The 23,821-nt window shown below is 36.3% G+C and overlaps 1 protein-coding gene across 1 annotated transcript in view; it reads left to right on the top strand.

Annotated features, from left to right (window-relative positions):
• The window catches only part of LOC118838706 (glutamate carboxypeptidase 2-like), an 82,369-nt gene that overhangs the window by 41,177 nt on the left and 17,371 nt on the right, over positions 1-23,821 (top strand). Inside the window, exons 8-13 of the mRNA XM_036746067.1 lie at positions 3,029-3,127; positions 7,528-7,613; positions 10,650-10,769; positions 16,075-16,157; positions 17,311-17,374; positions 18,268-18,335. Of these exons, the coding sequence (XP_036601962.1) occupies positions 3,029-3,127; positions 7,528-7,613; positions 10,650-10,769; positions 16,075-16,157; positions 17,311-17,374; positions 18,268-18,335 (520 nt within the window). The remainder of the gene's footprint in view (positions 1-3,028; positions 3,128-7,527; positions 7,614-10,649; positions 10,770-16,074; positions 16,158-17,310; positions 17,375-18,267; positions 18,336-23,821) is intronic.

Here is a 23,821-nt window from a genome sequence, read left to right as displayed (position 1 = left end):
ATAAAATTTTTAAGGAAATCACAGAAAGGGAAATTCCATTAAAATGACTACAAAATGCATAAAATATAGAATATTTTAAAATAATTTGTATTTTGTTAATTGTAGCAGCATTTACATATGTTTAATATGCACATGTGGAACATTGTTAATTCCGTCTGCAGAAAATGTGTTTGATTATTTATTATGCTTGGTCCTCCCACTTACTTTGTTGGAGTTAAAGCAATGCTTGATATAAATATGAATTTGTATAGACTGTGTAGTAACTCACTGGCCCCAGGAAGGCTGAGAACAGATATTATAGAACATATGGAACTATTAAAGTTTTTGGTTTTTTTCTCAGTTGAGAAGTGATAAAAACAGAGTTGGGTTTTAGGACGTTGTTTTTAAAGAAATCGACTAGGTCTAAGCACAGTAGAGGTACACTAAGTCATGTAGGTGAGACTCCTCAGATCTACATGCTGGAATATACTGGAATATATCTATAGTCATTTTAAAATTTTTTTAATTTTATTTTTAATTTATGAAACATAACAAGCATTTCCATGACATAGTGCAATTAAAAAAAAAAGATGGTTGCATATGAAACTGCAAATCTACTGTGTACAATTTGCTGTTCCTTTCAAATACACAAAAAATTTATCATGTAAATTTCTTTTTTTTTCTTCCTTTCCCTCACCCTGTTCCAGAGATGGTTACCAAATAAGTACACATATGTAAAATTATTTTATACATACTTCTATTTACCAGTTCTTTCTCTGGATAACATCTTTCTTCATATGTCCCTTATAGTTAATTTGGGTATTTACAATAGAGAAAATAACTTATTCACTGAAAGTCATTCTTAAAACAATATTGCTGTTACTGTATACTATGTTCTCTTGGTTCTACTCATTTTGCTCTTCATTATTTTGTGCAAGTCTTTCCATGTTTTTCTAAAATCATTGAGCTCATCATTTCTTATCTATATAGCACAGTAGTATTCCATCACAATCGTATACCACAACTTGTTCAGCCATTCCCCAATTGATAGGCATCCCTACAATTTTCAGTTCTTTGCTACCACAAAGAGAGCTTCTATAGACATTTTAGAACTTATAGGTTCTTTTGATTTTTCCCTAATTATCTTTGGAAATGGACCAAGTGTTGGTATTGGTATTGCTGGGTCAAAGAGTATAGGCAATTTAATAATTCTTTGGGCATAATTCCAAATTGTTCTCCATAACAGTTGGATCAGTTCACAATTCCACCAACAATAAATTAGTGTCCCAATTTTTCCACATCCCCTCCAACATTTATCACTTTCCTCTCTTATAGTTTTGATTTCTTCATTAGAAACCTGCCTGTTTATATCCTTTGACCATTTATCAGTTGGGGAATGACTCATATGCTTATAGATTTGACAAAGTTCTTTGTGTATTTTAGTATGAGACCTTTATCTGGTAAATTGTCTATAAAAATTTTCCCCAAGTTTCTGCTTTCCTTCTGATTGTGGCTACATTTGTTTTATTTGTACAAAACCTTTTTAATTTTATGTAATCTAAATTATCCATTTTATACCTAACTTTGTTCTCTATCTCTTGTGTATTCATAAATTGTTCACCTCTCCATCAGTCTGTTAAGTAATATCTTCCATGTTCTTCTAATTTACTTCTAAATCTCTCTTTATATTTAGGTCATGTATCCATTTTGACCTTATCTTGGTAAATTCTGTAAGATATTGGTCTATGCCCAGTTATTTTTACTCACTATTTTCCTTCTCAGCCTCTTCTCACCCTATCCCTATAGTCAATTAATGTTTTTCTTAATATTACTATTTTAACATATTGATCAATTCTCAATGATAACATTGTCCCCATCTACTCTGCCTTTTAGTGAAGAAGTATAATTAAGCAAAATAAATCAATGCACCAGCCTTGTATGACAATATTTGTCTAATTCTGACCCAGTAATCTACTACCACTCTGGTAGGTGGAGAAGGGTATCCTTAAGCATCAGGCCTCTGCATTCATAATTATTAGCTGCAGTGATCTAACTCATGTCCAAAACTGTTATCTTTCCCCCCTAAATCTATCTCCCATCCTAAATTCCCTTTTAAGGATATCATAATTCTTCCAGTTGCCCAGATTTACAACCTGGGAGTCAATTCAATACTCTCATTTGCCCCTATATCCAATAATTTGACAAATCACTTGACTTCTACCTCCACATCTCTTGAATCCTTCTCTTTCTCAAACTCATATGGCAACTACTCTAGTTCAGGCCCTCATCACTTGTCAGTCCCCTAATTTCAGTCACATCCCCTCTGCAATCTTTCCTTTTCATTACTACTGCCAAATTGGTATTTTCTAAAGCGTGGGTCTAACCATGCACCTCCTTCCTTAAAAAGCTTCAGTGGATTGTCCTTTTGATTTTAAGATAAAATACAAACTGTTTAGCATTTAAAAATCATTTATAATATGACTGCAGTCTATATTTCCAGACTAATTACACATTACACACACACACACACACACACACACAACACACACACACACACACATACACACACACAACACACACATACACACACACACACACACACACACTACTCTAGACGAATATGCTTTGCCTCCAAGCTTTTGCATAGGTTGTCTCCCAAGTCCAGAACCCCCTCCATTCTCATCTCGGACTCTTGGAGTCCCTAGCTTCCTTCAAGGCTCGGCTCAGGGGCCACATCCTTCAAGAAAGCCTCTTGATTCCCTGAATTGTGATTTGGTTTCCCCTGACCCCCATTATCTTAGTGTTTAATCTGTATTTATAGTAGACTGTAAAGTCCTTCCTCCTCCATTAGATTATAAGCTCCATGACAGCAGGTACTAGTTTTTGCACTGCCTGGTATATCGTAGGTGATTCATTAATGTTTATTAATTGATTAAGAGCAGGGACTAAATTTTTGTGTGTCTATATATCCCTAACATTGATGGATTGTTTGTTTTTTGACCAAATGTCTCTTTCACCTAATATTAATACTAATTTTTGTGTATTACAGAAATATGGGAGGACCAGCACCACCAGACAATAGCTGGAAAGGAAGGCTTAATGTGCCATACAGCATTGGGCCTGGCTTTACTGGAAACTATTCTACACGGTTATCTTGCTATATTTTACTTATTTTCCCATCTTCAGTAAATTATCATAATAGAAATCAAGTAGTCAAACTTTAATTTACATGTAACACAAACGTAAGCTCTTCAAGGCAAAGAATCTTTTGTTATTGTTGTTTGTTTTGCTTCTGTACCTTTAGTGCTTTATGCAAAGTGATGCGTAATATTTTTTATTGAGCTGAATAGAATATGGTTCAAATGTTGCTGAATGATGGATTTTCCATTTCAGCTGATTTTAGTTAACTTAAAATGCTATATATTTTTTTCCTGCTTAATTTAGAATGTTTATTCTTTATGAGGGCAAGGAGAGTGCTTTGACTTTCTTTGTAACCCTGACACTTAGCACAGTGCCTGGCACATATAATAAGCATTTAACAAATGTTTGTAGACTTACTGAGGAAGTGGCTTTCTTTGAAAAAAAAATTTATCGCGAAACAGCAGGGAAATAAATTTTTCAGATTCTGAAATAGTTCATCTATAAGTAAACTAATATATTCCCTCCTCCAAGGCTTCATCTTAAAAAGAAGTTGAATCAGGATTCTCAAAGGCTATGCAAATGGACTGCAAATTTTGGCAGGTTATACCAACCTGAAAGGGCTTTAATTCATCTTTGTAACAGCGTGTGTGCTGTCTAGAGTCTAGTAGAGCTGGCTCACCAGAGTAGCCATAGCAGCGCTTGAAAACTACTAACTGAATCACAGAAGGGTTGTGATTTGCCTTATTGCATGGAATACCTTCCCCAATGAAATCACAGGTGCCTGAAGTACTGAAATATGGTGTGTGGTTTATCCATGAATATACACAAATTATAGAACAAAAATGATATATTATACGTTATATACATTATATATATTATACATTATAAACAATAAAAAATAGTTATAGCTTTAAATAAAGTCAGAAAGGATTTATTAATCATCTATGCTTAATAGCTGCCAGCTACTTCACTTGAGTGCTGGGTTACAAATAAATGCAAAAAAAAACAGAAAGCAAAAACAAAACAAAAAATCCAAAACAAAAAGCAATCCCTGCTCTCAAGGTGCTCATAGTCTATTGGGGTCAGGGGGAGGGGCAAACAACTAAGTACAAAGAAGATATATACATTACAATTTAGAGATGATCACAGAGAGAAGGCATTAGAATTAAGGAGGACTGGGAAAGGCTTCTTGTAGAAGATGGGATTTTAGCCGGGACTTTAAGGAAGCCAGGGGATGGAGATAAGGAGGAAGAGAATTCCAGGCATAGAAGACAGCCAGTGAAATTGCCTGGATTCAGGAGATGGAGTGTCTTATGTGAGAAACACCAAGGAGGCCGGTTTCACAGTACAATATTTATTCTATTAAATCCCTGCTAAGTCTTTCCGTAGCTTTCAGCAATCCTATCTAACAAGCATTTATTAAGGTCCTACTATTTGCAAAGCAAGAGGCATCATGGTTTCAACACTATGGGGCTGGCTTTGGAAGAAGGAGCATCTAGATTCAAGTTCTGGTATCTGAGGTATACTTGCTGTGACCATAGGCAAGTTACTTATTTTCTCATTGGCAAAAGCAACTCTAATGCTATATAGTTTACAGATGAGTTGCCAACTCTCTTAATGGAAGGAGTTTTCCACACTGGGAGTTCTCTACACAGATGAAATCACAGGTCTAGAAGACATGCACCCCCTCCCACATCCCCAAATGTGAAAGGTACTGTGTTAGCTTTGGAGAGAAAAAGATAAAGTACAAGACCATACTTACCCTCAAGAAGTTTATATTCTACTAATGAGAGAATACAACATGTAAACAGATAGGTGTATCAGTACTTCCTGAGAAGGAAAACAGTGTAATTAGTTATGAAGGACTTCATGGAAGAGTTAATGCATTAGCTGAGTCTTGAAGGAAGCCAGTGTCTCAAAGAGATGGAGGTGAGTAAGGAATGTGTCTATTAATGGGAGAGAGTGTCTGCCTTTTCATGGAGGTGGGAGAGAGAATGCTGACTTGAACCCAGAAAATGTAAAATGTGAAATACTCTTGCAAAGGTGGACTGCAGTGAAACTGTGAGAGACTTTAAATGCTAAGCTGAAAAGTTTGCAATTTATTCTAGAGTTAACAGGGAGTTGCTGAAGATTCTTGAACATTAGTGTGCCCTGGTCACTGGTGCTTTAAAAAGTTTGCTCAGGGAGCTGAGTAAAGGATGAGTTGGAAAAAGGAGAAACTTGAAACCAAGAGACTAATTAGGAGAGAAGCTGCTGAAATAGGTGATGAGTTGTCCCTAGGGGAGTAGTCGTGTGATTAGAGAAAAGGGTTGGATGTGAAACATATTATTGTGGAGGTCGACTTGCTAGGTCTTGAGCAGGTTTCATATTCGGAATAAGGTAGAGGGAAGAGTCAAGCTTATGAACCTGGGTGAATACAAAAGTAGTAGGATAGATAGAGAATGGGAAGTTTGGAGTATAAATAGTGGAATAGTCCAGAAAAACTCTGATTTTTCTTGTCTAGTCTTTCTTTGACCATAAAGCTATCTCTTCCCTAGTCATATACCTTCCTCCTACCTGGTACGTCTTCCTATCTATCCTATCTGGAACCTTGTCTCTTCTGTATCTGGAAACTTCTCTCCTTGGAACATTTTAGGCCCGTGATTTCTAGTTTCCTAGATGGGAAATGAATCAGACTCACCTAAGCAAATTCCTTTCCCTTTCTGTGAAAACACCTGAGCATTCTAATCCTGAAGTGTCTATAAACCTTGAGTGCATATTTGGCTGATCTGGGAGCTCCTCTGACCTCTGCAGGTACCATCACCCCAGAACTGACAGATCTGCCCTCAGGTATGGACCCGGGAATCCTAGGCTGTTATAGACTGCCTTTTCCTGCCATGGCCCCAAGATCATCATGCCTGATGTTCCCTGCTGATGTCTCTGCTTCCATGCCTTCCATGACCCTTCCCAGGGTGTTAAACAAGTGGTTCTGTGGTGTTGCAGGGCTGGAATTGCTCTACGGATTAAGATCTATATGTAGATCTGGAAACTGATAAGGTCTCTAAGAGAGATTATCGATTGAAAAGAGAAGGGGGAAAAGGATGGAGCCCTAGGAGATAATTGTAAATGAGGGAAGTGATTAGGATGATGATGTAGCTTAGGAATCTGGGAAGAAATGATATCTGGGAGGAGAAGAACAAGGAGAACACAATGTCACACACACTCCCAAAAAAGAACCCAAGGAGGAAAGAATCACCAGGAGGAGGGTGAACAATGCCACATACTGCAGATAGGTCAAGAAGAATGAGAAATGAAAACAGGTCATAAAATTTAGAGATTTAAGAGATCATTTTATAGCCTTAGAGCAAATAATTTCAGTTCCATCCTAAGGTGGTAAGGCATACTTCAAAGGGTTCAGAAACAAGTAGGAAGAGTTCTAGTCTAGGCAATGTGTTTTGAGACTTCTAGACATTTCTAAATTGTGAAAGATAAGAGAGGTATAGGATCATAACTTGACATTGTTCAGTCAGTTAGTCATGTCTGACTTTTCACATCCTCATCTAAAAATGAGCTGGATAACTTTACTTTAGACTATTACAATAGTGTCCTAATGGGCTCCCTACTTCCAGTCTCTTCCCTCTTATATCTGTCATTTACTCAATTGCCAAATTATTATTTCTGAAATCTAGGACTGAACATGACTCTTCCCTACTTAAAAAGCTTCTTCAGTGGCTCCCTATTGCCTTTAGAACAAAATTTAATTTTCTCTTTTTGGAATTTAAAAACCCTTCACATTCTGGTGACAATCCTGTTGTTCTAGAATGATTTCTCAATCCTGCCCTTCACACAAACTAGCCTATTTGCTATTTCTCTTACCAGAATCCTGTCTCCCCACCTCAGTGCTTTTGTATATTGGCTGTCCTCTCTGCCTAGAATGCTCTTCCTCCTCACCTTTGTCTCTGAGAATCCCTTGCTCCATTTAAGATTCACCTCCAGGTTCACCTTCTTCATGAGGCCTTTCTTGATCCTCCTCAATAGTTAGGATTTTCCTCACCTCTAAATTACTCTGTGTGGACTTGGTATTCTGCTTCCAAGAGGCAGGATTTGAACTCAGATCATCCATAAATCAAGGCTAGCCAAGTGACTACTAAGCCTTGCTGCCTGTGACATATACGTGTGCATGTATACACACACACAGACATTTACACATATGTAGCAATACACATACCTATATACTTACGCATGTACACACATGCACATGAATATGCATACACACATATGCACATGAATATGCATACACACGCATATACACATATACAGGAAATAAGAGAGAGAGGGAAGGATGAAGAAGAAAACTATACGTAACAAATGAGTGTGTTTAGTGGCTATGGACTCACAATGCTAATGTGTTTTTTTTAATTGTATTAGAAAAGTCAAAATGAATATTCACAGCAACACCAAAGTAACAAGGATTTACAATGTGATTGGAACTCTAAGAGGAGCAGTGGAACCAGGTAAAGCATTTATTTTCTAAATTACCATGCATGACCAGCATGAATATAGAAAGAAGTTTAAGGAGTTATACACATACATCTATCAGCATAATGGGATTGTAAGATTTTGTACATGGAAGGGATCTTGCATATATCTAGTTCAATTCCTTCCTTTATTTTACAAATGTGGAAACTGAGGGCAGAGGGGTTAAATTAACTTGATTAAGGACAAACAAGTTTATAGTATCAGAATTGGAATTGTAATCCAGATTTTTTTTAAATTGATGCTTCTTTACAACATTATATCTAGTCCTTTCCTCATACTCCTATATTTGAACCCTGCTTTATAATAGATGAACCCAGTGTCTGACTCCAAAACTATTGCTTTTAGAATCATAAGATATAGAGATGTTGAAAAGAGAAATCATTTAGTCCAGCACCTTCATTTATAGATGAGGAAGCTGAGCCCTGTGAGATGATGAGACTTACCTACAACTACCCTGGTATCAAGTTGCATGGCTAGGATCTGGTTCCTTTGACTCCAATGATACTACCCTTTCCAGAGAAGTTTTATGTTTTAGTAGTCTTTACATATAATTTGATTTTTTTAAGTCAGAAGCACTTTCACAATTGCCTTTAAGATTGCATATACCTTTCCTGCACAGTTTTACTTTCTGTTAGTGAAATCACTGTTTTGGAAACTGTCCATGTGGAAGCTGTCTGGTTTGAGTTCATAGCATCCTAAAATTAGCCTATGATTTTAATATTTGATAATTTAGTGTTGTGCCCCTCTAAGTGTCTCTATGTATACAAACATTCCTCAAATTATTCTAAGACCTGCCTGACATGAGAAATGGATTTTATAGAGGGATTTTTTCACCTTTTCATAGGTTTTCCATGTTGGGCATAGGATTTAGAGAAGGAAAGGAGTTAAAAGAATGTCTTGTCCAACACCCTCATTTGGTAGATGAGGAAACCGACACAAGTGAAGTAAAGATGCTTCCTCCATATAGTAAGAAGCAGAGCAAGGCTTTATGTTTGGTGTTCAGGCTTCAAAGGTTGTGTTCTTGCCAGTGCAACACAGCTGCCTCCACTGAAGCTAGAGGGAGATTGCCCCCATCTCAGTTAAATTAGATTGTGCCTCAGTTTCCAGGTTCAAGGTTTAAAAGGTTACTCCATGGAAAATATTTGGTTTCACCATTGTAACTATTCACTTACATAAACTATATGATTAAATGATATTCCTCTCTTACTAGCAGGCATTTTCTGATACAGAGTTTTTCCTTCCCATGTTCACATTTTAAATAAAATTTGAATTCCTATGAGGGTTAATAATTGTCATTATCATCAGTCAACAGTGATGGACTGCTCTGTATGGAAGCATCCCTTTAGGAAATGATTGTGGGGCTACAACCATAACAGTGCTTTATGCAGTAAGCCATACTACCCTGTTGACAGAATGAACCCTCAAAATCTGGTCAGATAGAGGGAATTTCCAAGACCTGAGAAGTAAACGTAAGAAGCTTCTTCCTTGCTCCTGCCCAAGAAGCAAGAGGTTTAGTGACTTTCCCAGGGTCACATCACCAGTATATAGCAAAGGCATGAATAGCAGAGTATTCTTTCTCACTCTATGGCCTGCTTTCTGTCAAGCTGCCTCTCATAAACTCAATGGGAATTTAGGGTAGTACAAATAGCAATGTATTTGGAGTAAAAATAACTGGTTTTCAATCCCAGAAGACTACTTATAAACTCTTTAACCTAAATAAGTCATTTGCTTCTCTGAATCCAGTTGCTTCATTTGTAAAATGAGAAATAGAAGAACAGTTCTAAATCCTAAGAAAATCTTTGTTCCTCAGTTCAGAATACCTGAGGAGTGACTGACCTGGATCTACTGTAGATACCAAAAAAAAGGAGCCAATACCCAGCAGTACTACTCTTCCTCACACTCCCCACACAAATAGAATGGCTTGTTGGTGATTTGGAATTCAGAATGGATTCTCCTCAATTCAATTAGCATTTATTAAATGCTCTGCTAGTTTCTGGTGACAAAAAAGAAAATTGCCAGGAAAACAGAAAAAAACAATTGTCTCTAGCCTTAAGGAACTTAGATCCCACAGAAACAATGTTATGAATAATTATAAGGAGTAGTTGGAAAATGCTTTAGAGGCAACATTCCCTTCAGCAGACTTTTATGCACTGATCTGGCAAAACTACCATTTGTAATATTGTCTGGATGGGAAAGAGCTTTCTGAGTTCTAAACAGCCAATCAAAAAAAAAAACCCATTTCATAAGTTGGAAACTATCCAGTATTACGATTAAATTAAATTCAACATTTATCAAGTACCTACTGTGTGTTTGCTTAATCAACACTAGGCTTTGCTAAGGAGATACCAAGTGTAGGTACATATAAGGCAATGAGACTCTTCTGTTTTTAGATGTAATTGAACTTCTTAAGTTTTGCATAGATACTTGTAAAATGCAGTAGCCCTTCCATCTCCTCTTCCCAGAATAGATTTCCTATGGGATAGCTACCTTAGATTTAAGGTACTTTGTGGGTCTATAATCCTAAAATTATAGCTGAAGAGTCCCCACCAGTTTGCTTAATTTTTATAGGCAGTCAGTAGACACAGTTAACTCAAAGCTAAGCCATTTATTGTAATGGATAGTGACTATAAAACCTTTCTCCCATAAACACATAGGGTTCACTAATAGAGGGGCAGACATGGAGAGAATGTGCAGGTGCCTAAGGCATTTCATGCCTACAGTGTAAGAATGAAGCCTGTCTTTAGAAGGTCTCAGTGTATAGACATGTTAATTCTATCAAGTTTGACTGATGAATTTCTTCATATCTAATAAAGGACTAACAGTAAAAATCCTTCTATTTTGATTAAGACTTTATTACTTCATCATTTCTATTACCTTACCCTTAGATTTTGTGATTACCAGAGAATAATTTTGTTATTACAGTGCATTAACAGTGTTGGGGAGAAATCAGTTGATTAGGGGTCTCCTGATCATCTCTCACCTCTCATAATTTTTCGTGATCATTTTTGTAGACAGGTATGTAATTCTGGGAGGTCATCGTGACTCATGGGTGTTTGGTGGCATTGATCCTCAGAGTGGAGCTGCTGTAGTACATGAGATTGTGAGGAGTTATGGAAAACTGAAAAGGGAAGGTAATGTAACTCAAGAACTAAAGAGGTAAAGATTCAATTAAGTTCAAATCAGTCAATTAGGACACTTACTGAAATTACATGTAAGATATGAAACTATGTGGAAGATACTTTTAAAGTTGCTATAGGAGTTACCATAGATGCTAAAAAAATGTCTGCTTTAAGGTTGCGTGTTCTTAACCATTTAGCCGTAGAAGCTGAGAGTTGAAAGGGACCAAAAAGGTCATCTACTAAATTACATACTTGACTCATTGTATATTACCCCCTCCAAGTTGAATATCTGTACCAGGAATGCTAGTGATGGAACACACACTTCCTTTAGAAACAGAAGCACCCTGTTCCTCTTTAGGATGACTCCAACTGTGAGAAAGTTTTTCCTTACGTTGAATTGAACTATCCCTCACTGTAACTGCTACCCACTGTTCATAATTCCATATTTTAACCCTTTGATACTTGAAAACAACTTGCATGTTGCCCAAAGTCTTCTCTCCTCTAGGCTAAATATCTCCATTTCTTTCAGTCTATCTTCATATGGCATATTTTTCAGTTTTTTTCCTAATCCTGCTCTCCTCTCCTTTGCATAATCAGCATGTCAATGTCCTTTCAAAATATAGCACATGGAACTGAATACAAGATTTGAGATATAGTATGACCCAAATTGATTGCAATGGGAATATTGCCTCTCTCTTTCTGAACACTCATGCATTAGTGTAATCTTGGATCATGTTAATATCCTTGGCTGCCATTTCACAATAATGATTTGTTAAACTTATAGTCCACTAAAAGTCTTAAATCTTTTTCATATGTACTATTGTCCTGTCTGTGACTCTTCCATCCTGCTAGAATAATGTAGAACTCTTTGCCAGCCAGGATCATAAAGGCTGCCCTTACAAATGATATGATGAGCTGTGTGGAATTTCAAAAATATTCATAAATAAATTGGCATAGATTTAATGTCAAGCTTTTTTTCAGACTATAAAAAAGCTGTCTTTACTATAATATTATGGGTTCATTCAATTCAAATCAATTCATCCAACATTTCTCATGTATTTGCTATGCATTGTTCTAAGAGCTGAAGATACAAGGACAAAAATAAGAAGACCCCATGCCTTCAAGTAATGCATATGTTCCTGGAGCCATATAATATGTACACAGACAAATAAATACAAGGTAATTTAAGGAAGAAAAGAGCACTAGGACTTTGAGGACAACAGGGAAGTTTTCACAAGCTGAGATTTTAAAGAAGGTAAAGATGCTGAGAGGTGGAGATGAGGAGGGAGTGTACTTCAGGTGGGGAACAACTTAATTCCAAAGCATAGAGGTGGAGGATAGAATATTGAATTTAGTCCTGGATGGTTATAGTACAGTGGCATCAAGCATACTGTAGTAGCAACACTCCTGAATGTACTGGAATTAATATGTAATTGGGAAATCTTTTAACAAAATAAATTACAGTGGAATTTAGATAATGTGAATATTTGCTTTTCTAAGTCAGTATGCAGCCTACAGTGATCTGTTTGTAGGGTTTTATTGTCTCTATTTGAGTTTTATGCCACTACTGTAGATTATTTAAAGGGAAGCAATGTGAAATAAAAACAGAAAGGTAGGCTGGAGCCTAAAAGTGGAAGTAGGCTGAGAAATGTGTAATTTATCTTAGAGGTAGTGAAGAACCACCAAAGATTGTGACAGTAGTTCTGCAGTTTTATATGGGCTATCCCTACGGTCAGTTTTGGCAGGAGCAGAAGGTAATTGTACAGAATACTGAGAGAGGTAATATAATTAATTATCCTAGCAGCTAGACAGGTAGTATCAAGAGGAAGTCCCTCCCTGCACATGAGCATTTGCTTGACATTTAGAGTAAAGGGATTAGAATAGATCTTAGGATGTTGTATCTGTGTAAGCCACCAGATGGAGCCCAAACACTGATTTGCCGAAAAGCTCAGGTAACAGATTACACATGCAGTAGGTCCCTGTTTCTGTTCAGTCAGTCTCCTTGAGTGTCTATGTATGGGGCCATCCTTTTCCCTCTTAATCCCTCCGTTTTAGCTAAAGGTATAAGTAGTCAAACAATTAACAATTTATGAATAACTCCTCCAATCCCGCTGAGATTCTACTCGCGGCCTCATCTTCCTGTGACTGGAAAGGATTATTCTGTCCTATGTAGATTAGTTTTAGAATCTTGACTTTGATACATAACAAATGTGTGGTGCTGCCCAAATCTCAGAATATTTCATAACTTCATTTAAAAAATGAATATAAAGCTTGCCCTATCTACCTTATAAGGCTGTTATGAAGACTATGCTTTACAAATTTAAGCTATAAGATGATTGTGGGAATATGGCAGCATGTTGGGATCCAGAGAAATCTATATCAACTACACAGCTCTAAGACTATACCTATCACTAATATCAATGAGGATCTGGTCTGTTAGTTTAGATCATACACTTAGAGGTGGAAGAGACTTTAAAGGTCTTTTAGTCCAGGCTCCTTATTTTACAAATGAAGAAAAACGAATTCCAGTGAGGTGAAATCATTTTCTCTTGCTCACACAAGTAGCATGTAGAAAGGCCCAGACTGGAACCAATCAAATATCATTACTCTAAATCCAGCACTTGTTATACCATGCTACTACAGGTAGGGAATTAGAGTTCACTAAGAAGTTTAAGGAATTGTTCATGGGCATATAGACTATATGCGTCCGAAGTATGAAATCAGTGTCAAGTCAGAAGACTTGAACAGAAGTATGTTTTCACAATTCAAAGTCTGGCCCTCTTTCTAACTCTCACCTTGCCTATAGCAGGCACTTAATGAAGGCTTGTTGAATGGAATTATCACTAAATGGTATTAAATGTGGTTGTCGAGGCCTGCAATGATCTTAACTGAATTTGGATTAGATTTTCGTGTTCTAATTGATTGTTTGACACAGCCTATCTATCTAGCCTGTCAAATCAGCTCAGCAATATGCATCTGGAATCTGTCTGCTGGTGTTATGTGTATTTTAATGTATACTAAGTCCAATATAGCATTTATAAAGCAAATACATATTTCAAGATCAGAACATTTGACGCATGGAAATGACAACAGCATGTAAAGTCAAATATTTTTGTTCAAATACCGTATTCATTTAGCCTGACCTGTAACCCCAGAAATCATTTGATATTGTTATAACACCATATTAAAGTTACATTTTTTTCTGTCATTCATCAGTATTTTAAATCCATTATGGTAAGGTCTCTAAACAGAAAACAACAACAGTGCAACACTTCATAGTCATCTTCCTTCATGTTTTTTAATGAAAAGAGTATGGTCCATTTCCTTATCTCTTCTCTGGTGGCAAGATTGATAACTAAAATCATTTAGTGTTTTAAGCCTACATCTTTCAATTTCTTGTGTTGTGTCTTTAATACTAAAACCGTGGAGACTTTGTGTTTTGGGTTCCTAAGGAGAGTAGGAGAAATAGGTCTGGAATGCTTATTGGAAGATATAAATATGTCACCCTTGATTTGTAGGTTGAATTTTCAAGACTGAGTATATGCCACAATAACAAACTCAAACACTAAAAGACGAAAAATTCAACCAAAGTCTCTAATATTTTATTGATTATAGGTAAAAATTAAAAGACATTTATGTCTCTCTTCATTTCTTGAATTTGTGTAAACATAGAGAACTCATAAAACTCATAGAATGCTCTGAATTGAAAGGATCTGCTATACAATTGTGATATGCATTGTAGTCTCCTGGAATTGGGACCCAAGATAAAGAGCCAACACTAGAACTCTATGGTACTGCTAACACTGCAGAAGAATTTTGGCGTGAACTGGAATGAAAGCAAACTTCAGGACTGATATTGAACAATCCCTCATTTGTCCCAGGAGCCACAGGGTGAAGTTGTAAAGGAATCCTAATCTGCTATCCATATGTAACTAGCAAAATGATCTGTCCCAGTAGAATACAGCATCTCTATTCTGCTTCTGGTCCCTATATGATTTAGCTGCAAAACTTAATCACCTCAAGAGTAGGTGATGATAATAATAGTGACAATTCACTTCCACCCCACTAAGATTTTGCTTATTTTCTTTTTAAATTTATTTTAATTTTAAATCCACAGTCCTTTCCCCTTGAATACCCCCAGTTCCTTTGACATATACAATTACCTTGTTTGACAATGTATACTCTATTCCATTTCAGAAAAGAACAACTTCTCTATAGAGAAAGAGGAATGATTACTTCTTCCATTCTCTTAACCAGGATCTGTTATTTCAGTTAATTAGAACTAAACTGATTTTAGCACCATTATTGTTTAGATTAAACAATTCCTATTCTATAATGCTTTCAAGTTTGCAAAGCTCTTTCCTCATAATAACCATCTGACATAAGTAGAGAAAAAGGATCAAGGTTAAATGACTTACCTAGGTTCATCAAGCAGATAAATAGCAAAGATGAGACTCAACTCAAGTCTTCCTACATCCAAGTGTAATATTCTTTGGACTGTTGCTTTATGAGTTATTATTAGTATATCCACTTCACAAATGGGGAAACTGAGACTCTGAGAGATTATTAAATTTTCCTCAAGAAGAACAAGAAAAGGAGTATTTAATACTTTTCCATAAAATTAGAAGTGTTTCCTGCTTGTGGAGAAAATGTAGGCTCATACTTCACTACCCTGATGTGCTAACTTAACCATACTTGACTTGAGTGTCTTCTAAGGAGAGTAGGAGAAATAGGTCTGGTTTACATGGGTACAAATTTATGTCATAGTGTACAAACCCTATAACTCTGCTGTTGATTCTAAGGAGACTTCAAACACTAGATATGCTTCTTAAAACCATGAATCAAATTGCATTCAACCTTTCCTGTCTCTGCTGTGCTGACCTTTGCCTGGAAATAAGGATCTCATAGCCCTGTAGTTATATAGGAATCCTAAGGCCAGAAATCTCAAGATAATCTTCGAGACCCATAACAATGCCTTGTGCATATTAGGTGCTTAATAAATATCTGTTAATTAAATTTGTGCACATGTCATGGGATAGATTGTAATCTCCTTGATGACAGGGACTGGGTTAATATTTGTCCTTGTATCCTTATTTCTATGCATGGTGCCATAAATGTATTAGGTGTTTAATCAATATTTGTTTGATATAACTGAATTGAAAATTTTGAATTAATAAAAAATAGGATTAACATTAATTTATCAATGTCAAATTGGTTTGTGTTCATGATAACTGTTAATAAACATAAGTTATTATGATCCTGACTCTCAGTTGTATGGAGTATTTTCTAAGGCTCTATATTTTGCTATTGTTTCCAGGATGGAGGCCAAGAAGAACAATGATATTTGCTAGTTGGGATGCTGAAGAATTTGGTCTATTGGGATCCACTGAGTGGGCTGAGGTTAGTCAATACTGTGTTGTAATGAAATCTAACAGAGTAAGCAGACTTTCTTATTGTCACCTGGAACTTAGAATATGCCAAGTTGACAAAGTACCAAGCATACAGAAGCAAAAAACAAAAATACCCCCTTACATGAAGGAACTTACTGGGAGTGGAGGGAAACAGCATATACATGAAGATTGAAATAAATTTTGGGCGATAGCAAACTTAGAATGTTAAGAGAATTGTGGTAACAGTAGAACAGGGTTCTGTAAAGTAGAGGAGAAAGGAAGGGTACAGTGGAATAGAGACTCCAAAGGAATTGATATGAGGGACCAAAGAATGTTGACCATGGAAGGGTATTTTGGCCTAGGCAACTTAGGATTCAGATTCATATCGATTTCAGTGGAAATCAATATTAGGACATAGATTTTTACACACTTCACAGTAGCCATGGTAATGTTGATTTGATCACTGAAGAAAGCTATAAAGGTGGTAGGGTACAAGCATGTATGGTAGCAGGAACAATTAGAAGTTTCTGGTCTTGTTTGTCATTTAAGGAAGAGATTGGAAGAGTCCTGGGTTTTGGGAGGTTATTGAAGGGTTAGACATGTTTAAGGCTGCTAACCATCCATTCCTTAGCCAGATGAACTCTGTTCCAGGACTCACTAAAATGGTGACTAGGTAATATCCTCCAGGGTAGTGTCAGGGAGGAAATGGGGTAGAAGGTGGTATGGGATGAGGAGAGGCAGAAGACATGAAGCATGTCCAAGATCTGAATTGTGGACCCACAATTAAGGAGGTTTGGTATCCAAAAAGGACCAAATAGACAAGAATGGTCATGTGTCTGACAATTTTCCAAGAAAGCGAGTATACAAAATAGGGCTAAGTTTGTCTAAAATACATATGCTCCAAATTGATTTACTTGGTTCAGTGTGAACCATTACTCCCTTAAACACCAGTATTTAAGGTTAGCTTCAATATCTTTGATTTCTTTACAGAATTTCATGATTTTTATTGCTTTCTAGAAATAGAAATAATTGTGTTCTCAAGCAAAGGAGAATATGGTTATTCAGCTGAAATCTAAAGCCCTATTGCTTTTTTTTGAGGGGAGAGAGATAGAAAGAGAGAGGAGAGATAATATGTTTATGTGTACTTCTTTTTTTTTTTTTAGGAAAATTCCAAAATACTTCTAAAACGTGGAGTGGCTTATATTAATGCAGATTCTTCTGTAGAAGGTAAATATTATTTGATATTAAGAAAGGGATTTAATTATTTATAATTTGGTAGTTTTTTTTTAAACAATTCTATTCAACAGCAATTCAGATAATTATGTGCAGAAATAGCTCAAAAGAGACAGGCTGTCATTCCCTAAGCATATATTTATTTGTTTCTGAGGTAGGGAAGTCAATAGCTATCCATTCAGGACATTTTTACCTGACATTTATGGTTATAGTCCTCAGAGGTAATGGAGGTATCAATCATGAGATTAAACCTAAATAAAGACTTGACTCTGTAGCCCCTGTATCTAACATGATAGAAGACTTGACTTTGAGGCCAACTCTGGTTTGCATAGGAAAATTTTACAGATGTTTAGAAGGATGTAGAAAATGATACATTTCTACCCTTTTTAAAATTCTTGGTTATATTTTTTAAAAGTCTCTCAAACACTTTTATAGTGCTGTGCAAACATTAAGCCATTTTGAAAAATTAGTAGGAGCACAAATGTTCTCTCACTGATTCTTTATGGCTGTTAATTTTTGAGAACCTCATGGGATATAAATAATCAAGTTGCAAATGATTCAAAGCACAATGGAGAGAGGCAGGGTACAAGTAGGTAATAGCCTATTTCCAAAGATGATCTGCATGCAAGGGATATCATTAAGCAAATGTATAATTGGAAAAAAAGGGGATTGGTCATGTAGAAAGAGTGAGGCATAATGGATGGACAGGATAAGTTCTGCACTGGTACTCACAAAAATGTGATAAAACCTAGCAAAAAGCCTTCATCTTGATGTTAATCTCTGCTCTTAGAGTCTCTAGTGTTTAGATACTGGAAAAGGAAAAACAAATTTTCTTATTATTTGTGCTTCATTTTGAGGTGTTGTATACTTGTAATCTCATGTTTCAGGAAACTACACTTTGAGAATCGATTGTACACCATTAATGTACAGACTGGTATACAGCTTAACAAAAGAGGTAATTTTAAAAGCTCTCTCTTATTTGTACCTAAATAATTTTGAAATGACTTTTTAGTTACAGAGTTGCCATTTTCTCAAAGTATCACATTACCATATGTTGCCAGTTTTATCCATTGTTTCAGAACATGCCATTTATCATATTAAGATATCAATTTTATCATGAAGGATACTAAGCCTAGGGAGACCTGAAAAAAGGCAGAAAAAAATTATTTCAGTATAAAAAAAACAAAAAGTGCTTAACTCAGGTATCTGTTTAAGGAACAAAAGGGTAGCATAAGGCGTGTGGTTAGCATCTCCACTTCCAGATTCCCTCATAGAACTATTTTACCTTGAAATGAGTCCCTTTCTTTTCTAGGTTTCCCCTGGAACAGGAACAGCTTTTTATGCATGTATGTTATCTCCTAAATCTGAGGGTTCAGGGATGATAAGGTTTCAGTTGATGCTCAGGATTCCCAAGTCAAGCAATCTTACATTCTCTTCGTTTTAGGCTGAACAGAACTGTACAAATGTCATATAGTACTTTTTAAGGTGTACAAAGTACTTTATATACATTATCTCATATAACATCATATAGTCTTGTGAGGGTAAGCACTACAACTATTATTATACCCACTTTACAATTCAAGAACTTCAAGTTCAGAGAAGTTAACTAATTTCTTGGCGGTCAATAGACCTAGTAATTGTCAGGCATGATTTGAACTTGGGTCTCTCTTGAAATTGTAATCTAGCTTGTCCTTCCATCATACTTATACTTTCATTATACAAATTACCAAGAAGTATCTGGGATGACACTCTACGTGATTGATCACTAGACTCAAAGTCAGCAATATTAAGCGCCTACTATTTGCCAGAAAATTCAAACAAAATTATAAAACAGTCCTTGCCTTTAAGGAGCTCATAGTGTAATGGAGAAAAACAACACATAAAAAGAAGCTGAAAAATGGGGGTGAGTGAGAGAACTAGAGTGGGGTAATGCTACAATTATGATGTAGCTGGGGTGGGAAATTATCTGACCAGGTGTGAGTTACAGAGTGCAGAATACTGAGTAGTTGAGTTACTAGGGATTATAAAATCCAGTACTTCAGCTGTATAGGAAATGATAAGGTGAATTCCCTGGGCAGCCTCCTCAAAAAGAGGGTCTGGGAGGAACTCCTAAATGTTTACCCCCTCCCTCTACAATCAAAGGGAGGAAATAGTCCCAAGGGAGGAATAATGAGTTTCAGAGTTGACTTCATTTTGCAGAATAATGAGTGTCTAGAGATTGTGAAATCCAGATCAACTATATCAAATTGAAATTACATCACTGTGAAATAAATATGACTTAAATGCATGGGCTTTCTGTTCAAGATATTTATTCAACATATTTTTATTAATTATCATTTTTGTCCTAGATGCTAAGGGAGATATGAAGTTGAGATGGTCCAGATAAGAAAGAACCCAAGTGGGCCTTACGGTTGATTACTGTGGAAAAATACATGTAAAAATAACTAAAACATAAAAATTACCTAGTAAGGGAATCAGAGTGTTGCAAAACACAGTGCTCTTAGAAGACTGCGTTCATCCATTTCAGAGGGAGCCACACTAGGGGCTTCTTTCTAGTGTCCATCTTTCATACTCTGGCAAATGACACAAAGAATACCAAATTCCTCAGCTTCAAGTAGAAGTCTTTTGGTTTTAGTTCCTAATTAACTTTGGTGATTAATGTTGAAGCTAATTAATATAGGATTTTTCATATGGAACACATTATACAAATTGATTTTTAAATTTTGATTGCTATTTCATCAGGCTGATCTAATCTGATTTGAACTTTCAAGCATTTTCCCTCTAACAAGGGATTATGTGAAATAAATTTATTATTAAACTTAAAGTTTGCACAATGTGTTGCTAATTCATTAGAATTTTAGTTGCCAAACATGACTGGAAAAACTTTATTTTTTAAACAGTCTGAAGTAGGCTAATGAGGGCTCACTACCTATTTGGAGTCTAGTGAATGCTGGATACTATAAAGTGGCATGTTTTTTAGAGAATTCCCAGCATTATAGCAAAGAATCACTGTTTCTCTCTGAGTTTCTTCATCTCCAGCATGATTTTTTAAAAATTGTTTCTAGCTCTTTAGATCATTGTTATTGCAAACAAAAAAAATTACTGAGTTTTCAGGGAATTGAAATATTGACTTTCACTTAGAAAATAGATTACAAGCAGTTGTTAAAATAATTTTTAAAAACCTTGCTGCTAAATACATTATCATCATGTTATGTTACAATATTTTATTTTTGGAATATGGTGCATTAATTCATTCAGAGTTGTTTTGGTTCCAAGATGCTTTTGCTACAATTTCTATTACACTGTGCTTCAATTATCTGTCTATATTACTCCCTAATTTGTTTTATTTTTACTTAATAAGTTTGGGTTTTACAAGTAAATATCAATTTTAGAATAAAATATTCCCTTACTAATTAGTATCTCCCCAGTGCTTTTCTTTTTCTCTTTTTTTCCTTCCTTCCTTCTTTTCATTATCTTTTTTTTTCATCATCTTCATTTCTGAATATGTACCATCCCCTTTCCTTCCCAGGAGGCTATCCTTTATAACAAAAGCATAAAAAAGAATGAAGGGATGGGGAGAACTGTTTAACAAAACTAACCATATCAACCAACTCTGACAGTTTATGCAACATTAATCCTCTTCCATCTTCATAATAAAGAAGAGGTGTGCTCCAGATCCACAAAGAAATTTGAGAATATCTGTCTTTAAAGGACAATTTGTCTTGTTTTCTAGGCTTGGTGCTGAATTTGTAATACTATTTTTGAAAACTCAAATCATGTTTCTTTAATTTTCATCATTTGTATAACTAAATACTACATTATTATTCAGGTATATTGATTGATTATGATGAAATGCATTATGGGGTTCTTTTTAAACCCTTAGCTGGATAAGCCATTATTCTATGTCTTGGGTTGGCTTGTCCCATAAAGCTTATAAAGCTAGATATTCTCACTAAGCTTCAACTGCTTAGGGAATAGACTAAAGGTCTTGAAGAGTAGAGAAGTCAAATTTAGCACAAAGGGAAAGGGCAAAACCACTGTCAGGAGTTTTGTGGGTTCAGGGATGGATGGTAAGTTATGTTTCTCCACACTTGGACCTGCTTTTGATTCTAGTTTCATCACCTAGTTGTGGCAAGGCTACAGTAAGGTCCATCAGAACCCAGTATAGGCCAGTTGATGTGTCATTAACTTCAGGAATCAGTTTAAGAGCAAGATTGGAGGTCCCAGCCAGTAACAGAATGATGAGGTAAAAGATCAGCCTAAGGACTTAGTAACACTTACCAATAGCACCAAGATAGACAGGACTCTGCAAGTAGTTACTGTTTCTTCCCTTCAGTAACAGAAGGAGGTCAGAGCCTAAGCACCAGAATGGTATTCTTAGAATTCCTAGGTTAAGGGTACAACAACAGATTTTCCTCAGGTTGACTTGGATGAGCCAAAGGAGCCTTGCTTATGCTTATGGAATGGGTGTGTGTGTGTGTGTGTGTGTATCTTTCACTGATTATGAGTAAGGAACAGTTGATAGTTAAACTATATCTATTTCAACTCCATTAGGTAGTGCTTATGTGACTAAATTTCATTTCAGCATAACAAGATGGAGAAAGCTGGAGTTTTCCCAGTGGTTGGAGGCTGAGCTAGAAGTCTGATTGGTTAAATCCTTACTGACCACAGGCCTAGATTAATAATATGAACTAAACACCAAAGGGGAGATGGGGACAGTGTCAGGGTCTAGAAGTAACCAGCTCTCACATAACTCACCATAAGTTTGATTCAACATCATTATTCCCCAGAAGCTGCTCTCTACAAAGCTACCAACTCTCTCCTAATTCACAAGTTAAATGGCCTTTTCTCAGTCCTTATTCTATCTGTTCTCTCTGCAGTCTTTGCCGTGTCAATCACTGTCTTCATTTTGATACTCTCCTGCTTCTAGATTTCCAGGATAATATTCTCTCCTGGTTTTCCTTCTACCTATCTGACTACTCCTTGAAGTCTCCATTGCTAGACTCTTATCTAAATCAAGGCCACTAACTGTGGGTGTCCCATAGAATTCTGTCCTTGTCCTTCTTCTCTTTTTCATCTGTACCACTTCACTTGGCAATCTCATTGCTTTTTATGGGCTTAATTGTCTTTATGTTAATGATTCTAAAATCTAACTTTCCAGCCTTAACCTCTTAACTGACCTCCAGTGTCACATCTCCAGCTGCCTTTCAGACATCTCAAACTGGATGTCCAATAGATACCTTAAACTCAGTATGTTCAAAACTGAACTCATATCTATCTCCCTAAAGCTTCCTCCTTTCCTAACTTCCCTGTTACCACTGAGAACAACACCATCCTCTGAGGCTTGGAACCTAGATATGTCAACAAAAACTTTTTACTATTTCTCATCCTCCATATCTATTCTGGTGCCAAGATCTATTGATTTCACCTTTGCAACTTCTCTTAAAAAATCCCCCTTCTCTCCTCTGATACTTCCACCTGAACCATCTGGGTGTAGCCCTCATCACCTTATTCCTGGACTATTCCAAAGCCTGCTAGTTGGTCTTCCTGTCAAAAGTTTCTCCCCACTCCAGTCCATCTTCCGTTCAGCCACCAAAGTGAGTTTCCTTAAGCATAAGTCATAACTTATAACTATATATAACTTATAACACACCTCCATTCAATAAACTCTCATAACTCCCCATCACTTCTAGGATCAAATACAAAATTCTGTATTGTTCAAAGCCATAGTTCATAGCCTACCCACCCAAACCTTCCTAACCTTCTTGTACCTTAAATGCTGACATACGCTCTTCTGTCCAGTGAAACTGACCTCTTTGCTGTTCCACTAACAAACTACACCCTATCTCCATTCTGGACATTTTTACTAACTGCCCCTGCATGTCTGGAATGCTCTCCCTCCTCATTCCTGCCTGTTGGCTTCCCTGGATTACTTCAAGCTTCAATTAAAATCCCACTTTCTACAAGCTTTTCCCAATCTCTCTTAATTCTAGTGATTTCCTTCTATTAATTATTTCCTAGTTATCCAGCATATAGCTTGTTTGTACATATTTACTTGTGGTCTCCTCCATTAGACTGTGAGTTCCTTAAGGGCAGGGACTGGTTGGAGGGGTAGGAGTGGAGATTGGCTGCTTTTTGTATCCTCAGAAATTACCAGTGTCTGACACATTATAGGTGTTAATTAATATTTACTTACTTACTGAATGAGAGAATTTATCGATTCCCCTAAGGGCATAATTGATGGAATGAATATTGAGCTTCTCATTTGTGATTTTCATCATCAAATTGGGTGGAGCATTTAGCCAGCAGTTCTTTCTGGTGGTTTAAAATAATTTCTATGGAGCTAGGGAAAGACTCCACTTAAGTAGTAGCTTTCATTTTGGCTGCCTCAGAAGGTACTTAAGTTGCACTGCTGTCTACTATGAGAAAATCTTATCTTAT

This window comes from Trichosurus vulpecula, chromosome 2 (assembly GCF_011100635.1).
Source record: "Trichosurus vulpecula isolate mTriVul1 chromosome 2, mTriVul1.pri, whole genome shotgun sequence".
NCBI classification, from domain to species: domain Eukaryota; kingdom Metazoa; phylum Chordata; class Mammalia; order Diprotodontia; family Phalangeridae; genus Trichosurus; species Trichosurus vulpecula.
Note: the sequence above shows the minus strand (reverse complement) of the source record. Positions and strands in the feature narration are given on the sequence as shown.